A 17,024-nucleotide genomic window follows, 5' to 3' on the forward strand; every position below is an offset into this window, starting at 1 on the left:
GGCAGTTGAAGGAGGGGCTGCTTCACCTCTGGGAGGGGGGTGGGGATGCATGTGTTATGGTGCATAAATCCAGGTCAGGAGAGAACCATTCAGGCCAGAGATGGACAAAGGATGCTGGCCTGTAGTCCTCTGGATATGGTGGAGAGGTCTCAGAGTAGACACTGAAGTAAGCACCGAAGTGTTGGGATAGCTGGTTAAACTGCCCCAAATCCTTTTTTTTTTTTTTTTAAGAAAAATGCAGAGAATTAAGTAATAGCTGAGTCATTTCACTTTTTATTACTGTATTCATGGGTTTGGTTGTTTTTGAACTGTGAGTGTGTCCATGTGTATAGTAACAAATTCTCTTCCCCTAAATACCAGCTCATCTTTCCCAACACCCACAGCCTGGGCTCCTAGACCTGGCTCTGCTTTATGATCTCACGACTCCCTCCTCTTCCCCTCCACGAGTCCACTGGAGCCAGAATAATCACGGTAGTTGTGGATTCCCTGCAGAATGGACTGAGCTAGCAGTTTTCACTTCCAGGCTGATTTATGTTCACGCTGGAAAGAGCACAGATGCACTTATTAGCAAACACGAAGCCCAGGGCCTGGACAATTCTCTGCGCCTTCCGGGCAATGGTCCTCCTGCAACACAAGAGACCTGTTCCAGCATGTGTGTGTTTTCTGACCTCGCCATAGTAACAGAATAATTCTTAAGGCTACTGGGAGATTGCTACCAAGAGGATGGAATCTCACCTATTTATGGTTTAACACTTACTGACTTATACGCAGCAGCAATATACAAATACAGTTATTGTATAAAGCACAGAATGGAATTGGATGTGCTTCTTCAGTGGCTTCCAAGCTAAACAGATGAGGGTATTATTTCTTTGCCCCTTGAATGAGATTTCTACTTATCTCAGAATCTAGGTTGCCCTTGGCTTTTTTTTTTTTTTTTGAGGCCAAGGGGATAGTTTATTCATTGTTGTGTATTTCGCTAATGTGTTTTAGTCTAGGTTAAGCAAAGCCCACCCTCTGTAGGTTGCTGGGGTTCTTTTCTGTGGTGGCTGCCCCTGCCATTATATTTAGAATTGCTTTTCACCAAGTTAGGGAAATCTGTCCTGAATCAGGGTCATGGGTGTCTTAGGAAATATCTTACCAGCGTGGGTTACTTGAAATTCCGCCTGGCTTAGAATGGCCATTTGTCTCCTCCAACCAGTGGGCTCTATCCAGGACCTCTCGGCTGAAGGAAGGGAAGACCAGTTTTCTCTGTCTGTCTGCACCTCCCCGTCCAGCCTTGCAGCCTCCCTCCTTTCATGAAGCTGTGCCAGGAATGGATTTCAGCTGAAGACAAGGGTAGGGAATCAGGCTGGGTTGGCTGTTCATAAGTATTTTGGGAGGTTCAACATGTAGTATTCCTGCACTGGACAATTTCTTTTTTCTTTTTCTTTTGATATAATTTCAGATGTACAAGAAAGTTATAATAATAGGACAAAGAATTCTAACATACCTTTCCTCCAGACCCCCCCCCCCCACCCAAGTTAGCATTTTCTAAGTTCTATTTGTATGTTTGTACTTACGCAGGTCTGTACAGACACACACTCTCACACTTTTTTTTCTAAGCAGTTTGAAAATCAAGACATCATGCCCCTTCACCTCTAAATGTATCAGTGTCTATGTCTTAAAAACAAAGATATTCTCTTATATAACCATACTGCAGTTATCAAAATTAGGAAATGAACATTCATCTACTACTACTGCCCAATCTACAGATCTGTATCAGATTTTGCAAGTTGTCCCAATTGTACCCTTTATAGGGAAAGAGAACCCAGATTCTTTGTCATGTTCATTGGTCACGTCTCTTTAGTCCCCTTTAATCTGTCTTTCTGCCTCCTGACTGACGTTTCTGAAGAGCCTAGGACATGTTTTTTGAATAGATCTATTTTTATTTATCCATTTATTTATGGCTGCGTTGGGTCTTTGGTGCTGCGCGCGGGCTTTCTCTAGTTGTGGCGAGCGGGGGCTGCTCTTCGTGCTTCTCACTGCATTGATTCCCTTGTTGCAGAGCACGGGCTCTAGGCGCGCGGGCTTCAGCAGTTGTGGCTCGCGGGCTCAGTAGGAGCCTAGGACATTTTGTAGACTGTCCCCAGCTTGGATTTGCCTGATGCCCCCTCCATGATTAGACTCAGGTTTTGCATTTCTGGCAGGCATGTCAGGGAAGGGGTGTTGTGTTCTTCTCAGTGTATCCTCTCAGGAGACACAGGATGGCTGTTTGTCTCATTCCTGGTGATCCTAGCTTTGATCACGTGGTGAAGGAAGGTGATGTCTGCCAGGTTTCTCCACTGTAAAATCACTGTTTTTTCTTCTGTAGTTAATAAGCGTCTTGTGGGGAGATACTCTGAGACTGTGTAAATATTCTGTAACTACTCAAACTTTCACCCACCAGTTTTAGTATCCACCGATTCTTTCCTGAATGGGCTATTATGATGATGGTTACCAAATGGTGTTTTTCTAAATCCGTAATTCCCTCTGCATTTGTTAGTTGGATTTCCACCCTAAGCAAGAACTCTACCTTCTCCCACTTTTTTTTTTAATTTATAAAAGTATGGAATCATGGATTCTTATGTTATATATTGGGTTATAGTTCTTTACCCTCATGTAACTTTCTTGCTCAAATTGTCCCAGGTTCAGGCAGTGAGAGCCCTGCAACCTGCTCCTGGGTCCTTCGGTCCCACTCTCTTCATTCTTAGAGCACTTTCTTATGTTCTGGCTTAGAAAGATGCTCCACGCTCATCCTGCACTCTCCCTGCCCCAGCCCAAGAACCAGCCAGTTCTACAAGGAGACCTGGTTCTATTTAGAGGAGAATGGTTACACCACACACTTCTTCAGCTAAGAGGAAAAGAAAGAATGTGTATAGGAATCATCTTTTTTTTTCCCCTCTCAAAGTGTTATCATTTCTCCTAATGCCTTAATTTTCCCCATGGTTTTTTTAAGCGTCTATTACATCTTGGATGTGGACAGTACAGAGATGAATGAGACGTGGAACCTACTCTCAAGTTGCTTTCAGCCTAGTGGCAGAAACAGACCAGTCAACATATAATTACAGCAGTGCGATAACCCCAGAGTTGCAGTGTGTCCCCATATGCAGAACACTGTGGGATCACAGAGGAGGAGGTTAAAGCTGATAAAGCTGCCTGAGCAACCCGATGGATCACTTGGAATGAATAGAATCTTCACATTTCAAAGGACCCAGGAGGCTGCCTGATGGAACCTCGGGCCATGGCAAAATGTCTTTTTTCTCCATTCATGAAACCAGAGTCAACATTCCATTGGGAGCTTTGATCATCTAGAGAAAGATTTTCATTTATATTGAGTTGAACTCTTAATTTTTAATAAATTCCCCCTCATTACTCCTAGTTAAACCCTGAAGCTAAGTAGAAGACTCGGAACTAATCCTCCGCGTACGTGGCGGGCGGGCCTTCGCATGGCTTGGGATAGTTGTCTTGCCCTGCAATGGGGACCTCTCGTTTCTTTGCTCTTGAGCTGATCGTGGTCAAGCCACGATTCACGTGGTCAAGACACAATTCAGTTGTCAGTACCCCTCTTACCGAGATTTCCCCATGTGGCTCATAACATTCTTCATGCAGGCAGAGAAAATGATGGGGCTGTGATCCTGCTGAGTTGGAACAGGTAGAGGTACCCCCTGTAGCCCAGAGGCCACATTTATGTCTTTGGTCACCAGGTCAGCTTTGGGCTGCCACTGAATTTGTAGTGAAGTAACACCTCCAGGGTTTCTTTGCATAAGCTACTGTTAATCCAGGTCTCTTCCGTTCTCCGTTGGTTTTACTGCTTGCCTGAACTGAAATACAAGGCTTCCTACTTATCCTTTCAGAATTTCATCTTGTTCGTTTCAGCCTGTTGTTCCAACTTATGGAGATTTTTTTTTTAAGTCCTGATTCCACTAATTAGCATATTGGTTAGTCCTCTCGACTTTATTTACTTTGCAAATTGGTGTATGTGCTTGGTCTCCTCTGCCCCTCAGGTTGTTGATTTAAGTGAAGGGAACCAGGGATAAGGCAGGAATTAAGGCATGTCCCCAGGCACATTGACCTTTGAGTGGGTACGGTATATCCCCCACCCCCCCCACGCTGCGTGGCATGCAGCATCTTACCCCAACCAGGGATCGAACCTCGTGCCCCCTGTAGTGGGAGCGCAGAGTCTTAACCACTGGACTACCAGGGAATTCCCTGAGTGGGTACTTTAGGTAACGGCATCCTCCAGCTTTAAAATCAGGCAGACTTTATAAGACACTTTGCTACCCTAGATACAAAGAAATGATAAACTTTGGGATACGTTATTAAAATCAAAAAGTACCCTCTACTGCATTTCTCAGATCATTGAATCTAAGTGAAGCTGCTTTTCAGTTTATTTTATGTGAATTTTCTTACTGAACCTACAGCTAATTGCTAATTCCTCAGGACTTTTTTCTCCCCAGATGCTATTCAGCAACTGTCAACTCTGTTCTCAAACTGTGAGGAACTTGCAGTATATAATCTATAACATATCCTTTTAAATTTAATATATATATTTATAGTTACTTTATCCAAAATGATGATACACATCACTCCTTCCCCTTCTCTTGTTTTATATTACTTCTGAGTGCTTTTTCACATTTAACATTGTATTTATTTGTTTGCAGTCTTTGCCCCACAAGAATGTAAGCTGAGACCTGTCTATTGTTGATTCTCTAGCATCAGGCACATAATAGATGTGCAGTAAATGTTCAGTTAATGTATGAATGAATGAATACGTTTCTAGATTTATAGTTTCTGGAATCTGCCTTTTTTTTTTTCTTAAAAGAAGTCAGGATAACGGGCCTACCGTACAGTTCTTTGCAACAGCAAAGAACTTTTATCCCCTTCTCTCCTGTATGAAGGTATCCAAGTAAGAGAGTCCATTTTGAACTCTCCTCCCCCACCACTCCCAAGCAAAAAAAAAAAAGGGCGTGTGTATGAACTGGCAGTGTTCCATTACATAGCAGTCCTGATAGCCCATGATCTTAGAACAGTCCCTGGTACCTAAAGATTGAATGTAAATGTCAGATGTTCTGAAGTTCTCCTTGAGAAATAGACACTACAGAAAAACACAGTAGAGTGGCAAAGAACACAGACTCCACAGCCAGGCTACGGTTTTGTCATTTAGGCTGCAACCTCAGTTTTCCCTTCTTCAAAATGGGGATAAAAATAGCGCCCATCTCACTCAGGACTTCTCTGGTGGTCCAGTGGTTAAGACTTCACTTTCCAGTGCAGGGGGTGCAGGTTCAGTCCCTGGTCGGGGAGCTAAGATCCCACATGCCTCACAGCCAAAAAGCCAAAACATAAAACAGAAGCAATATTGTAACAAATTCCATAAAGGCTAACAATGGTCCACATCAAAAAAAAATTTTAAAAAATAGCACCCATCTCATGGAATGTTATGAGCATTGAGGTGGCGTTGAACCCACAGGCCTTACCATGATGCCACACACAGCAAGTGATGACCTCCCTTAAGATGATTTTCATTTTAAAAAGCCTTGGGAAATAAAGGCGCGAAGGAGGAAATGAAGTAGCCCATAACCTCATCCCCTAGCAATTACCGTTGTAAAATTTTTTGATAGAAATCTTATGTATTTCCATATGCAGACCTATATAGGCTTTGTTCACTCAGCATCCTGTGTGATCATTTTCCCACGCCCGTAACTAGTTTCTTTTAAAAATGCCATTTTTTTAACATCCTATGGAATGCTATGCACTGTAATTTATTTAGAGAGTACCTTGTTTCGCCACATTATTTCCATCTTTTTTTTTCTGTTATGAACACTGTGATGAATAATCTTATATCTCTTTGCATATCTTGGATTGTTTCCTGGAATGGGGGAATTGCTGAGTCAAAGGGCACGTGCATTTTTGAGGCTTTTGATACCCACTGCCAAATCGCGGTGCTCATCGAATCCCCCTCCAGCAGACTAGGGAGTCCCCGGGAGCCCTCCGGTTTGCTTCTCTCTGGCGATGCTGCATGGGTTATTCACGAGGGGGGGGGGGCGGGCAACAGTTTCTGGCTGTCTCTGCTCTCTCTTTGTTTTTTTCTTCCCCTTTGTTTCCTTTCTTGGTTTTCTGCCAAACTGCCTCTTGTGAAAGGACCGCCTAATTAACCCTGTGCTAATTAACAATTTAAAATTACAGAGTGCGACTGTTCATGTTTAATTCTCCAGGAGCTGGCGCATCAGTGGAGCCCCCTCCCCTTCCAAGTAACTGCACCTCCCACCCCAGCTTCCCTGTAACTGTTGCGTGGAGCCCGGTTCTGTCTCCTTAAGGGAATGGGATAAAGCTGTCACATCACATCTTCTCAGTTGAAAGAGCGAGATGGGGGGGGTGGGCGTGGCGCCCAGGATAACAGGGTGGAGTTTTATAATTTTAAACCATCTTTGAAAAATAAAGACCGATATTGGCAAAGATGCAGGGGCTTTACAGATAGGTTCCAAGGAAACTATAACTTGTGGGAGAAGCAAGAGCAGGGGGCTCTCGATGAAGATGTTAGAACTTTTCTGTGCAAGAAGACTTCTCACAGGGCAGAGGGAGGCGCTCAGCAGAGAGTGCGAGGCTAGATCCCTCCCATATCTTCCCTTTAACTCTCTTACTGGAGAGGTGTGCTCAGTTGAAATCTAACTGAATTCTTAAAACCACACACACACAAAATATCCTTGCTGAGTACGACACTGGTGGTCATGAGTAGAGCACGTCTGTGTTTAAAGGGGATTTTGGGGTGTAAATGGCTGGAGGGAAGCAGGCTGCAGGAGGGGTTGCGGGTTTGTGCTGTGTGTGCTGGCCCTGGAGGTACTGGAGGAGTATGTGTGGGGGGGCAGAGCTGCACGTATGGGGGCTGTGAGAGCACCGGGACCCGCTGGATTCCCAGGCTGCCGTCCGTAACTGAAGATCATTGATTTTACGGGAAACCGTGTTTACAGACAGAGTGCCGATCGACCTGCTGAGTTGACTTCTGCCTCCTTAAGTAAGAACTATCTTTTTCTTATTGACTAGCTGATAAACAGAGTGAAAGGAGCTGCCGGCCGGGCAGGAGAGTGGGAGAGGGCCTGAGGTTCTGGAGCTGAAGGATGGGGCAGGGCTAAGAGATTTCTTCATCTCTGTGCTCTGGTCCCCTGTTGTCCACCCCCATCCCTGCGCTTCCCAGGGACTGGTGGGTGAGCCCAAGACTGACCCTGCCTGGTTACCTAGCAGTGCAGGCCCCAGGCATGGAGGAGCTGGTGGTCTGGTGAAGTTGTTGTAAAATAGAGAGTGTCTCACTCAAGCTTTAATAATGCACATCCCCTGGGCATTTGTATTAAAAATGCAGATTCTGATCTGAGAGTCTGCGCTTCTCACAGGCTCACTGGGTGAGCTCACTGGCCCTGAACCACACGTGACTTAGCAGAGTTGTAAGAGCTTCTGATTGCCCTGGCCAGCAAGCATTGAAAGGAAGTCCAGAACTGGTGCCTGAGGTCCAGAGTGGGATCCTTCTTTCCCACCAGCATCTCAGTGGGCTGTTGCCCCTGCAAATGAGTGGTCCCCTGTGTGTCCCCTCTCATGGGGCTAGCGTCACCACGACGGGTGCATCTGTCTTTGCCTATAAGGTCATCTTTTCTTGACACCTTTTGCTGAGGAATAGAAAACGAAGTTAGGTGAGTTTTTAGAAGTCCCAGTCCCTTAGCTGGATGATTTGTGGAGGAGGAAGAAGAAGAGAGCAGAGCAAGAGAAACCCACCAATTAATTGGTAAATGCTTGCAGGTTTCTTAGCCCAGTCCAGGCTGGAGAGGAGATTGGCTTTGCTGTGGATACACAAGTCCCTGGTGAAGCATCAAAGCTGTTCCCCTTTATCAATCGTGGCCTCCCCTTCCCGCATGTTCCTGTAACTTACCAAGCATTTATGACATTGATTTTACGATCGGGCTGTTAACCCTCCCGCCCCTTCAGGCCTGCCAACCTTTTTGGCCTGAGCTGTCAATCAGATGTCATCCAGCCAATTACGTGCGTCCTTAGGAAGAGCCACCCTGGATTCTCACCTGTATCCCAGCTGAGCCTTGCGAGGAAGTCTCATCGCCCTTGCTGTTTGGTTTGGTGTGGTTATCTTTGTTTAAAGTCAATATGTCTTTTCTCAGGCACACGGAACCTTGTTGTAATGGAGTTTGAGGTTATATGCTGAGAGGTGGTGTGTGTTTGTGTGTTTTAAACAAAACGTGACACGTCCTTCCAGAAAGTTGTTTCTCCTGAGACTTCTGGTAAACCTGCCTTCCCCGTCTTTTCCCGAGGGGGAGCTATTCGCTCACTGTGCAGTCGAGAATCAAGCAATGAAAAAAGAGTGGGAAGATGGGGGTTGGTGGGGAGGGAGACCAAACGCAGCCAAAACCTTCATCCACTGTGTGTGAATGAGATGGTGGGTGGAGAAGCAGCCACGTGTTCTCCTGGAAGGAGGTGTGGCGGGAGGGTGGCCTGGGATTTGCAGCGAATGCTCAGGGCCTTGCGAGGCGCTGCGTTGCCTGTTGGAGCGGGGCCGGACGGAAGAAATACTCCTGTGATGTTGTTGCCACAGGAGCAGAGCGGTGGCGGGTAATCTGATGTCTCCCTCCCCAGGGACGCGAGGTCTCAGAGGGCAAATTCAGCTTAGTGGCACTTTGGAGTCAGAAACGGAAAAGCCCCAGGGCTGAAGGACAGCTGCTTTGGGTAGCGACTAATAACTAAGAGGCAGGTGTGGAACGGGGGCTGGCGGAGCCCAGCTGCCATCTCTGCTCGCCGCGAAGATCCTTGACAGCAGAACCACCCAGCCGGTGGTGAACGGGCTCATCCAGGCAGGGCGAGATCCTCTCCGCTGGCGGGGAAGCTGGCCCGTTGAGAGTCGGGGTGGCTCTTCTTAGAAACATCAAGCTCACGTTTTGCACCTACATATTTTGAGTCTGAAACCAGCTGAGTCACAAGCAAGGGTGTTCTGTGGGTTGTAGGGAGGGGATGGGAATTGGGAGATCCGCCTTTCTCGGCGCCCGGATGGCATTGGCCTCGTTTTTAGATTTAGGCCCTCAGTTTTACTGCTTGTAAAATGGGACGATGTTTCCCAGGCTCGGAGAGGATGAATGCAGCCGTGGGCCCTTTTGGGGGCTTTGCAGAGCTTGTCCAGGCCTGCACGCTTGCCCTCGAGCCCTGTAGTCCTCAGCACTTTCCCGTGAACTTCTCAAACTAGAAATCGGGTCAGTACGAGCGACGGCACAACTTCGCCTCTAAATCAAATGGCGTATCCTCTCTCAGGTTCATGATTCTTCCTCGAGGGCCGCAAAGTCTTCCTCCTCCTGTCTGTCCGTCCCCGGCGTCCCCCTGGCCCCCAGACAGTGCGGGCAGCCGGCGTGGCTTTGTGCTGCCATCTGCGTGCGGCAGGGCTGCTGTTCTGTGTCCTCGGCGGGGCCTGGCGAGTTGACGCCGTCCTCCTCCTCCCCTGTGGCTCATCGCCCAGCCCCGACTCTGACGCTGTGCTTGCAAAGAACCCAGATTCGAACCGGTCTCCAGGGGTAGAGCTGCCAACAGTCTGAAGACGAAGAGGGATTCTCCTGATGCCCCTTTCCCCACACCTCCACCCCCGCTTCTGCCACGCAACCTGGCCGTGACACCCAGGGGCGCTGCCCACCCTCTGCGCCTCGACGGGGTGGGGCGACGGCCGGGGTCCCCACTGCCCCGCGGTCTCTGTTGTGGGTGTGGACAGAAGCCTGTTAGAGCGCTCTGTGTGGGACCTTAGCCTCGGCCCTCCTAACCTCTTTCCTTTCTCTCTCTCTTCCCCCTCTCTCCCTCCTCTCCCCCTTGCCTCCGCCCTTCAGGTCCGATCCGTACTGGGTGCAATGAAAGCTCCACGCAGGCCTTACCATGGAAGGCTGTGACTCGCCTGTCGTCTCGGGGAAGGACAATGGGTGCGGTATCCCTCAGCACCAGCAATGGACTGAACTCAACAGCACCCACCTCCCCGACAAACCCAGTAGCATGGAGCAGTCCACAAGCGAGAACCACGGGCCCCTGGACGGCCTGAGGGCCCCCTTCAATGAGCGCCTCGCGGAGAGCACCGCCCCGGCCGGGCCCGCTGCCGAGCCCGCCGGCAAGGAGGTCAGCTGCAACGAGTGCCTGGCCTCCTTCGCCAGCCTCCAGACCTACATGGAGCATCACTGCCCCGGCGCGCGCCCCCCGCCGCCCCTGAGGGAGGAGAGCGGGAGCGACAGCAGTGAGGAGGGGGACGAGGAGAGTGACGTGGAGAACCTGGCCGGGGAGATCGTGTACCAGCCGGACGGCTCGGCGTACATCGTCGAGAGCCTGAGCCAGCTGACCCCGGGCGGGGGCGTGGGTGCGGGTGGCAGTGGGCCCCTCCCGTCGCTCTTCCTGAACTCTCTCCCCGCCTCGGCGGGCAAGCCGGGGGACCCTTCCTGCGCTGCGCCCGTCTACCCACAGATCATCAACACTTTCCACATAGCCTCATCCTTCGGGAAATGGTTTGAGGGCCCAGACCAGGCTTTCCCGAATACCTCAGCCCTGACGGGGCTCAGCCCCGTCCTGCACAGCTTCCGCGTGTTTGACGTGCGACACAAAAGCAACAAGGATTATCTGAACAGTGACGGCTCTGCCAAGAGCTCCTGCGTATCCAAAGATGTTCCCAACAATGTGGACCTGTCCAGATTCGATGGCTTCGTGCTCTATGGCAAGAGGAAGCCCATCCTGATGTGTTTCTTGTGCAAACTCTCCTTCGGGTACGTCCGTTCGTTTGTGACCCATGCGGTGCACGACCATCGAATGACCCTGAGTGAAGATGAGCGGAAACTTCTTAGCAACAAGAACATCTCCGCTATCATCCAAGGGATCGGCAAAGACAAGGAACCCCTTGTAAGTTTTCTGGAACCAAAAAACAAAAACTTTCAACTCCCTTTAGTTTCCACCGCTAACCTCATAGGCCCCGGACACAGTTTTTATGGTAAATTTAGTGGCATTCGAATGGAAGGGGAGGAGGCTCTCCCAGCCGGCCCTGCCGCCGGCCCCGAGCAGCCCCAGGCTGGTATCTTGACCCCCGGCGCCCTCTTGAACCTTGGCGGGCTCACCAGCTCGGTCCTGAAGACCCCCATTACCTCAGTCCCCCTGGGGCCTCTGGCCTCCAGTCCTACCAAATCCTCAGAGGGCAAGGACTCTGGGGCAGCAGAAGGAGAGAAGCAAGAAGTGGGCGATCCGGATTGCTTCTCCGAGAAGGCGGAGCCGGCCGAGGAGGAGGCCGAAGAGGAGGAGGACGAGGACGAGGAGGAGGTGGAGGACGAGGACGAGGACGAGGACGACGAGGACGAGGAGGACGAGGGCTGCAAAGGGCTCTTTCCAAGCGAGTTGGACGAGGAGCTGGAGGACAGGCCCCCCGGGGAGTCTGGGGCCGCAGCAGGTAGTGGCAGCAAAAAGGACCTTGCTCTCTCAAACCAAAGCATTTCTAACTCCCCCTTAATGCCTACTGTGCTCCAGACCCTGTCGAGGGGCGCAGCTTCTACTAGTTCTAATTCCGCTTCTTCCTTTGTTGTCTTTGATGGTGCGAACAGGAGGAATCGTTTAAGCTTTAACGGTGAGGGCGTCAGGGCCAACGTGGCAGAGGGCGGCAGGAGGCTGGACTTTGCTGATGAAAGTGCCAATAAAGACAATGCCACAGCACCAGAACCAAATGAAAGCACAGAGGGGGACGATGGGGGCTTCGTCCCCCATCACCAGCATGCTGGCTCCCTCTGCGAGCTTGGGGTGGGGGAGTGCCCCTCGGGGAGTGGCGTGGAGTGCCCCAAATGCGACACGGTCCTGGGTTCCTCCCGCTCGCTGGGCGGCCACATGACTATGATGCATTCTCGCAACTCGTGCAAGACACTCAAGTGCCCCAAGTGCAACTGGCACTACAAGTACCAGCAGACGCTGGAGGCGCACATGAAGGAGAAGCACCCGGAGCCGGGGGGCTCCTGCGTCTACTGCAAGAGCGGGCAGCCCCACCCTCGGCTGGCCCGAGGCGAGAGCTACACGTGTGGTTACAAGCCTTTCCGCTGTGAGGTGTGTAACTACTCCACAACTACCAAAGGCAACCTCAGCATTCACATGCAGTCCGACAAGCATCTCAACAACATGCAGAACCTGCAGAACGGAGGGGGTGAGCAGGTCTTCAGCCACACGGCTGGGGCGGCGGCGGCGGCTGCCGCGGCGGCGGCCGCCGCGGCCAGCATCGGCAGCTCCTGTGGGGCCCCCTCGCCCACCAAACCAAAAACCAAGCCCACCTGGCGCTGCGAGGTGTGCGACTACGAGACCAACGTGGCCAGGAACCTCCGCATCCACATGACGAGCGAGAAGCACATGCACAACATGATGCTGCTGCAGCAGAACATGACCCAGATCCAGCACAGCCGCCACCTGGGCCTCGGCAGCCTGCCCTCGCCCGCCGAGGCCGAGCTCTACCAGTACTACCTGGCCCAGAACATGAGCCTGCCCAACCTGAAGGTGGACAGTGCCGCCCCCGACGCCCAGTTCGTGATGGGCGGATTCCAGCTGGACCCCGCCGGGCCCATGGCCGCCGTGACGCCCGCTCTAGGTGAGGCTTGACTCCGTGTGTGTCTGTTCTGAGGATGGGAGTTAAAGCGGGGGACGCTGCGAGTGGGCCGAGATCGTGTTGACTTGGTGGATTCTGTCGAGTCCGGTGGATCTGGGGGATCTTTATTTTCTCGAGAGTTGTTTTGTGCTCAACTTGAGCGTCCAGCCCTCACTCACGTCTTTTTCTCAAGAATCCCTTGAACTCTGTGTGAGCCTGTGGAAGATGGTTTGCGTTCAACAGAGACATGATTACACTCCGGCTCCACGGGCCGGGATTAAAATTTAAGTGTTTCCTCTAGTTTTTGGCTTCGGGTCAACTTTCCCTTCTGTTCCCATTCCCCCTTTCTCTGTCCCTTTCTCGATTTGAAAAATTGCCACAAGTCCCCTAAACTTTGGGGTTCCATTAAATATTTATTGAAATGTACAGGAAACGGTAGCTGGAGTTTTAAATAGGGACAGTCATCTCCGGAAGAGGAACTGGAAACCGTAGTGTGCCTTATTTAAATAAGCCAAGGCTGGTTCTGAGCTGTCTGGGAGCCACCCAGATACGTTTCTCAGAGCTCTCCAGTGTTTTCACCAGCACCTTGATGAAAGAGACGGGTTCTTTCTCTTTCTTACTTTGCATGAGTTGCCAGTGATCAGTATAGTTGGGAATTAGATGACCCTGGGGCACCGTGAGGAGTGGTGTGATAGATGAGAGATGACTAAATTCTAAAATTGTAGATTAAAGAAAGCCCAGTTTTAATATCAGATCCCGGTTAACGGAGCCTTTGTTGCCATGGAGAACATGGCTCCGTGTTAGAAGACATGGGTTGGCCGTTTTACCATTGGCTTAATAGAGCTAGAACGGGACCAAGAGGATGGGATTTGAATGCCAAAAGCCGTGACTCTATTTCTGTTTAATTTTTTAAAAAGTTTGTTATTCGAGTATAGTTGATTTACAGTGTTGTGTTAGTTTCAGGCGTACAGCAAAGTGAATCAGTTGTACATATGTTCACTCTTTTTTTTTTTTAAGATTCTTTTCCCATTGACAGAGTATTGAGTAGAGTTCCCTGCGCTGTATACTAGGTCTTCATTAGTTATCTGTTTTATATCTAGTAGTGTGTATACGTCAATCGCAATCTCCCAGTTTATCCCTTCCTACCCCCTCACCCCCCACCCCTGCACCCCCTGGTAACCGTAAGTGTGTTGTCTACATCCGTGACTCTACTTCTGTTTTGTAAATAAGTTCATTTGTGCCTTTTCCTTAGGTTCCACACATAGGCGATACCATATGATATTTGTCTTTCTGTGTCTGACTTACTTCACTCAGTATGACAATCTCGAGGTCCATCCATGTTGCTGCAGAAGCCATGACTCCTTGTGTACAAAGAATCATGACCATTTCTGGGGGAGAGCTTCTGTAGCAAGAAAATGTACAAACCAGTCTCGTGAGGACCAGTGTGATGGTTGGGCCCCTCCCGCCCCCACTGTGTGTGCCTCGGACACGCACTGCCTGGTCGTCATTCCCTGATCCTGCTAACCTCTTGAGACCAGCAGTGATGTCCTGAATGAAACAGGATACCCTTCCTGACACGGGAGCGAGTTGTTCTCGGCCACAAAGCGTGAGCAGGTGCCTTTATCCTAGGATGGCTTAGGTTCATGCCAGAGGGCTAAACCTCCCCAGTAGGCACGTCTTTATTTGTGTGGTGTTGCAGTGCTAATTGCTGCTGATGAGTGATATTTCACAGCGTTTAATTTGCTGTTCCTACCACGCATTTAAATTTGAATCCTTGCTACTTTCATCTTGTTTTCTGTTTTGGAACATTGACCTGTTGATCTTTTCTTACCAAACAATTTGAAGATGTTTTACCCACTGGTTAATCATCATGGATGCATAGGGCTCAGTCATCTTATTCGTCCCCAGAGTGAACCACAGGGGATGCACACCTGGGGGTGGCTTCAGTACTCGAAGACTTTTCACTTTTTAAAGCCTATGGGAATTGGGGTTTTCTCGTCTAGAGATTTAAAATCTTGGGGAGGCAGATCTTGGAGTAAATCAAAGATAATGTAAGTGGAATGAAGACACAGAAAATGGATGGGTTCATACTGGGTCACAATGAAGACTTTTTAATTACCTTGAGAACCAGTAATCCTGACTAAGGCTTGAATTGAGTGGTAGAGAAATAGTTTGCTTCTAACACCTGCTGTCTGTGAGTCTGCGGGGCATCGTGCATTCCGGGCAGATGGCAGGTGCACATACATAGAGGATCCAGACTTCATTTCTTAAAGAGAATAGAGTAATAGAGCGCTTCCTTCTGAAGACCTTATCCAGGTAGCCAAGGAGGGCCCTGAGTTTCCAGTGTCGCTGCCTGTCAGCCGAGGTGAGTCTCTGGAGACCTCCTGTGCCTGCCTTAAGCCACCAGAGCCGTCGAGGCGGAGTGAGGGTGACAGATACTTTATTCCGGAAGCCGGCGTGGGTATGATAGGACGTATCCACTTGGACCCACAATTTAAGTCGCACGACCTCTGTAGAAGCCAACGTGTGCAAATGAAAAGAGCGTAACTTTCAGTTCTGTCTGCAGCTCAGCTGATTCTTCCTTAGGCTGTCTATGAGAAGGCTGTGGGCGTTATTAGGTATTACTGGGCTCTACAGCGGGGAGGTAGTGTTTGTGAACTACACTCTTGCTTGCACAGTTGATGTTCTCATACTGCCTTGGACAGAAACTCCTCCTTCCTGTTATCAGACAGATGCTGATCTGGGGGAGCGTTCTTCCTAGAGGCCTTCAGGGAAAAGTTCCGCACCCTCGCTCTGGTCTGGTTGAATTTGCCTCCATTTGTAGACCAGATATTAGGCCTGAGGCCAGATGAACATCCTCCCAGACATTCCTTTGGACTACAGTTGAGCCCAGCACCGAAAACTGGGTAGCTTGCCAAGGCGTCTACAAGCTTCCCGAGTAGCCAGCCAGCCACAGGACACCTACATGAGCTTTAAGAGCTCCTCTGATTCTGCTTTTGTTTTTTCGTGTGTGTTTTTTCGGTACGCAGGCCACTCACTGCCGTGGCCTCTCCCGTTGCGGAGCACAGGCTCTGGACGCGCAGGCTCAGCGGCCATGGTTCACGGGCCTAGCCGCTCCGCGGCACGTGGGATCCTCCCGGACCGGGGCACGAACCCGTGTCCCCTGCATCGGCAGGCGGACTCCCAACCACTGCGCCACCAGGGAAGCCCTGATTCTGCTTTTGATTGCAGAAGGTGTCTTTTAATCCCTCTGCCTCTCTGAGGGTGTGCTCGTGGGCGGGACTCAGGTGCCAGGGTGTCAGCCTCCAGCCTTGAAGTCAGGTGTGTGGGGACATGGGGCCCATTCCTCTCCAAGACCATCTGTCCGGCATGATTCATGAGTAGGCACCCGCTAAGTTCTCAGTGTGGGCGCTCTCCTCCCACCTGCCTGAGAATTGGGTGAGGTTCCTCTATTTCTCGGCGGCTGAATTAGTTCCTTGCAGCCCTATGGATTTGTAGAATTCCAGACCCTAGGGGTGTCTCTCCAGGGTATAGTTCTCAAGGGAGTTTTGGCTTGCCTGTCGCCCACATCTCACTGCTTCTCTGCTTCTGTCTTTGATTTGCATTTCATTTTAAGAGCTTGGGATGGCAACAGGGACCTATTTCCTCTGTGTGTTCCGAGGACTTCTCATTTTCACTCAGGCCTCCAGCCAGTGACAGCTGCATTTCTCTTTAGAGCGATATGGATGTGCTGAGGTTACATTTAAAAAGTGGAAAAGATCTGATGCTTCAGGTGGTCGGCATCAGAAACAAAGATGTGTTTGCTCCTTGTCCTACCCTCCGGGCAGTTTCCGCTTTCACTGAACACCGCACATGTTTCATGGATGCTGTCTGGCCTTCGTCCCCATCGAGGGATGGAGCTTTTAGGCTTTTTTCCCCTATCTCTTTTTCTCTCTTGTCCTAAAAAGAGTGTCACAGTTATGGCTCCTCTCACCAGGGGAGATGGCAAGAGAGAAGACAAGCAGAAAGCTTCCCCGGTCTTCTGACCTGCGTGCGCACAAGATTTCTGTGTCTCGCTGGACTGTCCACAGGCTTCAGATGCAGCCACTCTGCTCAGTCAGGCCTGTACTGAGCTGCTCGCTCGAAGTGCCTTGTGTAGCATAAATAAGAAAATCTTTTTTTTTTTAAATAATAACGTCTTTTCCTTGATTAGCCACTAACTTGGATTCTAATCAGTCATTAAAAAAAAAAAAAATAACCTCAGCCCAACCACATGTAGAAGGTCAAGTTTAAATATCATTTGGGGAGTGACAGGGGCAGACGTAATAGCTCAAGCGTGCGTATGTTTAGGGGAGAGGCAAAAAACAGAAGCCGAGGCTCAGCATTCTGCTTGACTGTTCGCTTCTAGGTAACGGAGGGA

At 49.9% G+C, this 17,024-nt stretch overlaps 1 protein-coding gene across 9 annotated transcripts in view; it reads left to right on the top strand.

The window, feature by feature from the left end:
• ZFHX3 (zinc finger homeobox 3) overlaps nt 1–17,024 on the top strand; it is a 256,795-nt gene that overhangs the window by 76,820 nt on the left and 162,951 nt on the right. For 7 of the 9 annotated variants that reach the window (XR_010938973.1, XM_067718710.1, XM_067718708.1 and 4 more), the window contains exon 2: nt 9,870–12,628. The exons of the other annotated variants lie outside the window; for them this stretch is intronic. Coding sequence is in view for 6 of the 7 variants with exons in the window: in XM_067718710.1 (XP_067574811.1) it covers nt 9,916–12,628 (2,713 nt within the window). In the remaining variant the exon portion in view is untranslated. The remainder of the gene's footprint in view (nt 1–9,869; nt 12,629–17,024) is intronic. 9 annotated transcript variants of the gene reach the window in all.

This window comes from Pseudorca crassidens, chromosome 20 (assembly GCF_039906515.1).
Source record: "Pseudorca crassidens isolate mPseCra1 chromosome 20, mPseCra1.hap1, whole genome shotgun sequence".
Lineage (NCBI taxonomy): Eukaryota > Metazoa > Chordata > Mammalia > Artiodactyla > Delphinidae > Pseudorca > Pseudorca crassidens.